At 39.3% G+C, this 8,371-nt stretch overlaps 2 protein-coding genes across 2 annotated transcripts; both read right to left on the bottom strand.

Moving 5' to 3' along the window:
• Window positions 1-4,371: 4,371 nt before the first annotated feature.
• On the bottom strand, window positions 4,372-5,340 carry LOC129771095 (cuticle protein CP14.6-like). Its single transcript, XM_055774420.1, has 2 exons — window positions 5,169-5,340; window positions 4,372-5,109 (listed from the first exon to the last, which is right to left on the bottom strand). Exons 1-2 carry the CDS (start codon window positions 5,333-5,335, stop codon window positions 4,884-4,886), a joined length of 393 nt encoding a protein of 130 aa, XP_055630395.1. The 5' UTR covers window positions 5,336-5,340; the 3' UTR covers window positions 4,372-4,883.
• Window positions 5,341-6,120: 780 nt separating this feature from the next.
• Window positions 6,121-7,570, bottom strand: LOC129767757 (leukocyte elastase inhibitor-like). Its single transcript, XM_055768939.1, has 3 exons — window positions 7,440-7,570; window positions 6,407-7,378; window positions 6,121-6,347 (listed from the first exon to the last, which is right to left on the bottom strand). The coding sequence occupies exons 1-3, from the start codon at window positions 7,501-7,503 to the stop codon at window positions 6,220-6,222; spliced, it is 1,164 nt and encodes a 387-aa protein (XP_055624914.1). The 5' UTR covers window positions 7,504-7,570; the 3' UTR covers window positions 6,121-6,219.
• Between the last annotated feature and the right edge of the window lie 801 nt (window positions 7,571-8,371).

An 8,371-nucleotide genomic window follows, 5' to 3' on the forward strand; every position in this document is an offset into this window, starting at 1 on the left:
GTGATTATCATCTCTCCCTCAAAAGAGGCTTGCGAAAATTGGCTGTCTGAGTTTTTTTCAAATAAGGAGGATGGTTTTATAAGGGGGGATAATGAAGTTGCCTTCTAAATGGCAACAAGTTTGCGAACAAAACGGCGCATATTTGACTTAATTTGAATAATTTTAAAGATCTATATATACAAGGTTTTCCATTTCGGGCTTCCGAAAGTATACAGCTCTGCGCTGACAACCGTTTGACATAGCTGTCAACCAAAGCGCCATATCGCCATATCGCAAATGTTTTTCGAGCATTACGGAGTGATTTGGCCTACAGAGCACACAATCGCTAATGTAGTGCGTAAATTCGAACAAACTGGATCCGTAGCGGATATTGTGAAACCTGTGCATCATCGTAATGTGCATTCGGCCGAAAATATTGCTGCTGTTGCTGCCAGTGTGGAGGATGACCAGAATGTTTCGATTCCACGGCGTGCTCAGCAATTGGGCTTGTCAAACACATCATTGTGGCGAATTTTGCATTTGGACTTGCACCAACATCCATATAAAATCCAACTGGTACAAAAATTAGAGCGTGGTGACCATGGAATGCGTCGGGCATACGTCGATTGGGTGAGCGAACAACAGCAGCAAAATGCTGAATTTTCGCATCAAATTTTCTTCAGCGATGAGGCACATTTCGAGCTCGGTGGCTATGTGAACACCCAAAATTTCCGTATATGGGGCTCAGAAAATCCACACGTGATTGTTGAGAGGCCATTGCATCCGCCAAAAGTCACTGTTTCGTGCGCATTATGATCTGGTGGAGTCATCGGGCCGTATTTCTTTGAAAATGAGGACGGCGAGACGGTAACTGTGAATGGTGAGCGCTATGGCCGCATGTTAACCGATTTTTTTTTGCCACAAATTGAAAATATGGATACGGATGACATGTGGTTTCAGCAGGACGGCGCCACGTGCCACACAACACAACCGAACATGGCCATATTGCGAACGAAATTTGAGGGACGCATAATTTCGCGTTTTGGTGATGCCAATTGGCCGTCCAGATCATGCGATTTGAACCCGCTAGACTTTTTTTTTGTGGGGTTATGCGAAAGACCGTGTCTATGCCAACTCTCCGCAAACTCTTGAACATTTGAAAGACAACATTCGTGAAGTTATGACCGAGATACCGCCCCGAAAAGTCATCGAGAATTACTTGTTCCGGATCAAGGTGTGCGAGGAAGCCCTAGGTGGACAATTGAATGATGTTGTATTTCACACATAATGGCATAAACAAAACTTTAATTTGAAATAAAAGTTTCATCGAAATTCAAATTCTAAGTGTGTTTTATTTCAATTTACTTTCGGAATTTAAAGTTGGAAAACCCTGTATAAAAATGGATTTCTGTCTGTCCGTCTGTCTGTCTGTCTGTCTGTCTTTCTGATTCTTATGGACTCGGAAACTACTGAACCGATCAACATGAAAATTTGTTTGTAGGGGTTTTTGGGGCCGGGGAAGGTTTTCGTGATTATTTGAGACCTCTCCCCCATCTCTAAGGGGGGGCAGCCATAGAAATTAAACACAAATTTTTGCATTACTCGGGAATAAATCAAGCAAATTTAACGAAAATAGGCATACGGAGGTTTAAGGGTGCAATAAATGATTCTATAGTGGTAAGACTCTCCGCCTCTCTCGGCAGCTCTCCTCTCTAAGGGGGGGCTGCCATACAAATAAAACATAAGTTTCTGCATTACTCGGGAATTATTCAAGCAAATGAAACCAAATTAGGCATATTGAGGTTTGAGAGTGCAATTAATGTTTCTATGGTGGTTAGACTCTCCACCCCCTCTCTAAGGAGGGGCTGCCATACAAATGAAACACAAATTTCAACATTACTCGGGAATTAATCAAGCAATTGAAACGAAATTAGGCATCTGGAAGTTCAAACATGCAATTAATGATTCTAAGGTGGTTAGACTCTCCACCCCCTTCTCTTAGGGGGGGCTGCCATACAAATGAAACATAAATTTCTTCATTACTTGAGAATTAATCAAGCAAATGAAACCAAATTTGGCATGTTGAGGTTTTAGGGTGCAATAAATGTTTTTACGGTGGTTAGACACTCCAACCCCCTCTCTAAGGAGGAGCTATACAAATGAAAGACAAATTTCTGCATAATTCGAAAACTGAATGGAACTGGAAATTGATTTTAATGTGATGAAACATACTCCTATATCTTCTTCTATCTATACCAATAAAAAATATCGCCGAATGTGTTGATAAGAGCAGAACTCGAGGAAGGAATTGTCCAATTTAGGGCTGTCTTTATTCTACCATATTTTCTGTATAAAACATTTATTCCATGTAACGGAGAAACATGTTGTTTGCAAGCGGTTGAAAAATCTTGAACGAGAATTGTGTCTGAAAATAGTCTGATATTATAATGATGAGTTTTGTTAGAAATACTAGGAATTTTATAGTAAAAGGTAAATTCAACGGGGTCGATTAGAAGATCAATCAATGAACAGTTCTGCGATTGGACCCATGAACTTGCTCTTAGTAAGAAAACATGAATGTTTGAAGGTATTAATAACAAAAAATAAATTTTGGGCGGGACGAAGTTTGCCGGGTCAGTTAGTGTTAAATAAAGCGTCAAATTCCGATCAGAAATATGACATTTCTTTTTTCCCAATTCTATATAAGGAGTATGCAATAAACCAAATTATAGAACATTTTCAAAATGTTTATCAATCGGCATAGAAACAAGAGTGTTTTAGGATAGTACAAATCCGGTCGGACAATCACTACGAACGAATCTGCTGTGGTCTATAGAACTTATCCGCGATTGATGTCATCTCAGCAACTTACATTAACGAAACCATCATAATTTCACTAAATGCAGAGCGATACCTTGACGCAACTCAAATTATTTTCTTGTGTTTTTGGGATTTTTTCTCACAATCTTTAATCAACATTGTGGACGCTTTTCAGTGTTTGTCGGTTACCTATATATTAGTTGAAGGAATATTTTCATCGGCCTCCAGAACATAGATGCCAACCAAATTTTTGAAAAATCTGGAAAATTTCGAAAAAAACACTGAAAATTGCTGATTAAAAAAAACTGGAAAAAAAGAAAGAATTATGTTTTAAAATGTTTTCTTAGTTTTGTTTATATTAGCAATAAAATTGAGGATATACAGTAACAGTATCAGTACGTAGTATTGGTACCGGAGCTTAATTTTCATTATGAATTTATTTTGACATAGGACTATGTCTTTGATTTCTATATAGGGGGGTCACTCTACGAAAAATGTAACGATTTATTAAGAGTTTTCAAACGCATATTACTCAAAATGGTTATTGCGAGATATGTTGTGTTATATATCATTAGACAGGAAATTTATCCAGAATTTTGTTTTGCTTGAAACATGAACAACATGAATTTAATTGGGTATGTTTTCTTTCGATTACACTATCCACTCGCTTCCTCCCCGACGCAATGAGCAATCTGTTTGCCTAAATTCGGATGTTAGCTCATGATGTGAGTTGATGCGTAAAATAAATTATTCCCCATTTATAGGCATTAATTTTATATTATATTGTATGTTGTCCAATCAATTTGTGCTCAATTCATGTTTTTATCGTGCAGGTCTCTCTACTAACAATTTGTGTAACTGTGGTCCAGGATGTCATAATATCGAGTTCGTTGTTTGGTTATGTAAAAATGCTATAAATGAATTTATATGGCTGCTGATTTAAAAGATCGAAAGGGTATACCTACGTAAATCAGATTATGATAGCTTGAGTAGTGGCGATCTTACAGGGCTATAAAGTTATTACAAACAATATTTGTTGAATAATGAAATTGAATTTTGCAAAAAAATAGGTTTACTGTTTTACCTTATAAACTTTTCAGTCGAACTGTTGAAACACTGAAACACTGGAATTTTAGTTTTTTTTAATGTTTCGCGCCTGAACACAACAGTAAAGTTCAAATGGCCAATGTTATAAATGAAGAAAGATTCTACACTATATATTTCAATTCAACCGACTTCTTAAATATCTCTGGAAACATAGAAAAATGGAGTCGTTCTGAAACGCAGTGTAGTTGTTTTGTCCTTGATTGTTTTTATTATGTTTTCGGACTGATTTTAACAATAAATTTAAGTAAATTTATCTGTAGTATTCAACGTAATCTTTTGATACTAAGAAGATGATGTTTTGCGCCCACACGTGTGGAAATAAATAATTAAATCAATAAATAAATGAATACAAATTTGATCAATTTCCTGAATGAAGAAATTAATTGTGTCAAATGTAATGCTACTACAATTGGGATAAGAAATACCGCTAAACTGCAGCAGATCGTTATAACGTCCGTGAGCAATCGAAGAATAAAGAAGAGTTTTGCTTCAAAAGCTCCAGGAAGCATGGTATGTCACTCCTGTCAATACATGTCGGAACCTCGTGATGTAAACGCCGTAAAGAGTGCGTAAAGTGATCCGAAACTAAATTAAAGGAGAAAATTCTGAATCAAATAATAAGTGGTCCTACATTTTTTTAGCTCTCAACGACGCTTTTCAATCAAATACTTTTAGATTCTTTTTAGTACGATAATAATTTAATCTATCATGAGGAAAAACATACAATTTGTGATTCATTCTAGCCTAGCAATAGGATTTGTTACTTAATGTTTTGTCCGCCGCTGTACATCGTTGCTATTTACGTGGCCAAACTTAAGACTGATGCTCACGAACGGCGGTTTTCTATCTAATTGACGTAGCATGAATCGGAGTTTATTCTTGAACAGAATTTTGCAAGATTTTCGCAAAACAGCGAATTGAAACAATGCAGTTACACTTCATTTCCATCTTTATATAAACGGTTCCCGCTATTCATTTTAGTTCTTCACTGGAGCATCCTGTCCTGCCTGAATTCCACCCGTGGTTCCAGTACCACTCTTGGGCAGGAATCCATTTTCATCGGCTCGATAATTGACCCAATATGTTTGTCCATCGGGAGCTACAAAGGTGTAAGCTCCTTCAACCGCCAGAATCTTCGCCCCGCCGCTTACATCCCTTGGAGCTCCCAGCTCGGAGAATATCTGCTTATTACTCTGTTCGTAGCTGCAAGTATCATGGTTAGCTCTATAATTCAATTCGAATAAAATATTGTACTAACTTACGTAAACTTATAACCCGCCTCGTTGTTGTTGTCGGAATTGTACCGAACCAAAGCGATTCCGTTGGGATCATCATTCAGATTCTTCAGAGGAGGAGCAGCAAGAATTGCTCCCACTGAAATGACACAAACTAACACAAACTTCATCATATTGATTCCTGTCCTGTACATCAGAGACCGTTAGAATGCGAATGCTGCATCTGATCTGAGAGTACGCCGATTATATACCACCCGAAATGGTTTCCACCGTTAAAGAAACTCTGTTCTTTAATGTTTATGTTGGCAATTCGTGTCCGATCCTTGGTTTCTTGTTGACAAATGATGACCTCGAGTCACCCGATCAAATTCAAATATCTTAGAACTATTGTTGGAACATTGTATCATCTGCACGCTAATCACTGGGAAAATATTGAACCGCTCAAGGACGCCCACATTAAGCGTGTGCATCCGCAAAGCTCAACCGTTAGATCATACATTAATTCAATGTCAATTTTCCCCCGTCAATTGAACAAAAAATTACCCATATTATTACCAGCTTGACTGATTCGCCTTTTACACCTGTTTTTCGGTTCCCACAAAGTCCCCTCTCCAAACGACGCTGCATTCCCGTTCCGTATCGTAGGGTTTTAACTCCTGCGAGAAAGCACATGCTCAACTTCCCTTTCGTTCCAAGTGGATGAGCCAAATTCGTGTGACTCAACAAAAGAAAAAAAAACGCACCAGAGAGCGACTGAACATTCTGCGTGGTCATCATTGCTCGTTTGCCCTAATTTATTATTTTCAAATTTGCATTTACACTTTCTTTCAGGTGCACCACACGAGTTTCGGAGGATCACAACTGCAAAGTGACATCAAGTGGAACCTGCCATATGTTCGGCAGGTTGCTCCGCGCTGTGGGAATCGAATGCCCCCCTCCTGTAGTATAAACAGTGCGGAAAAGTTATGCTCTTTGAGGATGAGTTTTTTCATTGAGAAAAGTTTCTGTTTATTTTCATTAAGTAATGTTATAACCATCTGTTGCTGGGCTTAGTTTTAGAGACTAATTAGCTAACATTTCAAGATTCATGGACGGAGAAATGACCGATGAAGATGATATTCTTATTCGATCGCTTCCGGATCAAATAAAGGAACGGACGATTAGCGATAAATTGCGTACCTCCACTTCGGCCGACAGCTTGGATCTCTGTTGAAAGGGAAAATGAAACTAAAATTAAGGAATTAATTTTAAAGACCCGAACTCACCAGTTGCAGCGACTGCCTCTGTTCCTTTCTCATCAACCTTGATGAAGGACATCTGTTTGACCTCACCAAGGCGTGACTTATCTCTCGCCAATATATTCAAATCCAACTTCTCAAACATCGCCTTCAAACCCATCTCCTTCAGCTGCTCCTTGGCATCCAACTTCATTCGCATCGTAAATTTAGGAATCGTTACCGTCGCTTTTGTCGAACGAAGCGAGCTATCCAACGCAATGTACATATCAAGACTCAAGCGCTGAACAACCTGCTCCAATGTGTGTTCTTCAGTTGGCAGAATGAGCACCATCGAAAGGTCTGTGTCCTCCGAGTACTCCAACTCCACAGCGTAACAGTGATTTTCTGCGTCCAACGTGTAAGGGAAGTCACCCTCCAAATACATCATGTCCGCGTCATGATCACCGTTGACAAAGTGAAACGTAGTCTTCTCCGTATGGGTGGGATCGAATGGCACCCTCCAGGATGCGCTCAACGCCACAACATTCAACAGCATCAGATCGTTATCGTCCCGTACGTCTCCAGCGTCCATGAACTCCTTTATCAGTCCACCCGTTGCTTGATCAACCCAGGCGTTAACCGAGCGCACCACTTGTTCCGCTTCCGTGAAATCTGCGGACTCAACTTCTGCACCGAACTGGCCATGCAACAGAGGAATCACATCCGGTTTGAGCTTCGCATTGGTGTGGTAAATCTTAGAGCGTGTTTTAAGGGCATCCGCGTTTTTGTTGCTATCCTGGCCGGCGGCCAACCAATTGCGGAGATCATCGGCAGCTTTCGACTTGTCAGTGGGAAGGTAGAGATGCTTTTGCATCTCTGGTGTTACCTTTTCCCCGGCTAGTTGGTAAAACATGGACAGGGAGGAGTGGATCGAAAGTGGTGACAGAATGGCATTCTCTGACGGGTTGTAGGCTTTCTTGAAGAAGTCGAAACCGAACCGGGTGGAGGAGGTTGTGAAATCTGAAATATTGGATTGAATTTTTATAGCGGTCAAATGCTAAAGCTTTAATACATCACGTACCTGAGAGTTCCGCTTGGGCTCCAGCGATAACGAGTGCCGTGAGTATTAGCAGTAGCTTCGCCATTCTAGCCTCGCCTAAACGATGTGTACACCGGAGAGATTGCAATAAGACTGATTCGGATGAATTTCTAGCGATTCGAATTCGAGCTTGTATGGTTTTATTGATAACGTTTAAATAACATGTTAAAATAAACCGTTATGTGATTTATTCGACCTTGTTACGAAGCAGAGAGTATTAGATAACAAACGGGTCTGTGTCATTTAAAATGCACTGTTTCTTACTTCTAAAATATTTCGAAAATAGAAAACTAACAAAACCGGCGTACTTCGTCCTGCCCAAAATTGTTTTATTTTATTCAAACAGTTCAGTGCTTTCACGTTCTCTTGATTTTTTTACCGTACATTCGCCACTCGAGTTTCAATGAGGGATTGGGAGAAATACCCCTAATTTCTTCGTTTTGTTGACAAGATGTGGACGTAGAAGAAAGCTCTCTAACCAACGAACACGGTCAAGGAAAAAAAAACATGAAAAATTTGGGTTAATCCCACCGACTGCTTCGTGATTCATTGTTGGTTATTGGAAGAACAAGAACAAGAACAAGAACAAAAACAAGAACAAGAACAAGAACAAGAACAAGAACAAGAACAAGAACAAGAACAAGAACAAGAACAAGAACAAGAACAAGAACAAGAACAAGAACAAGAACAAGAACAAGAACAAGAACAAGAACAAGAACAAGAACAAGAACAAGAACAAGAACAAGAACAAGAACAAGAACAAGAACAAGAACAAGAACTAGAAGAACTAGAAGAACTAGAAGAACTAGAAGAACTAGAAGAACTAGAAGAACTAGAAGAACTAGAAGAACTAGAAGAACTAGAAGAACTAGAAGAACTAGAAGAACTAGAAGAACTAGAAGAACTAGAAGAAC

This window comes from Toxorhynchites rutilus, chromosome 2, assembly GCF_029784135.1.
Source record: "Toxorhynchites rutilus septentrionalis strain SRP chromosome 2, ASM2978413v1, whole genome shotgun sequence".
NCBI lineage: Eukaryota > Metazoa > Arthropoda > Insecta > Diptera > Culicidae > Toxorhynchites > Toxorhynchites rutilus.

What these genes read in the sequence shown, in the direction of transcription:
- LOC129771095 (XM_055774420.1), bottom strand. Translation starts at nt 5,335, where the DNA reads ATGTACAGGACAGGAATCAATATGATGAAGTTTGTGTTAGTTTGTGTC. An exon ending in GAGGCGGGTTATAAGTTTAC is followed by an intron (nt 5,110 to 5,168) that starts GTAAGTTAGTAC and finishes TGATACTTGCAG; the next exon opens with CTACGAACAGAGTAATAAGC.
- LOC129767757 (XM_055768939.1), bottom strand. Translation starts at nt 7,503, where the DNA reads ATGGCGAAGCTACTGCTAATACTCACGGCACTCGTTATCGCTGGAGCC. An exon ending in AGCCCAAGCGGAACTCTCAG is followed by an intron (nt 7,379 to 7,439) that starts GTACGTGATGTA and finishes CCAATATTTCAG; the next exon opens with ATTTCACAACCTCCTCCACC. An exon ending in AGAGGCAGTCGCTGCAACTG is followed by an intron (nt 6,348 to 6,406) that starts GTGAGTTCGGGT and finishes CCCTTTCAACAG; the next exon opens with AGATCCAAGCTGTCGGCCGA.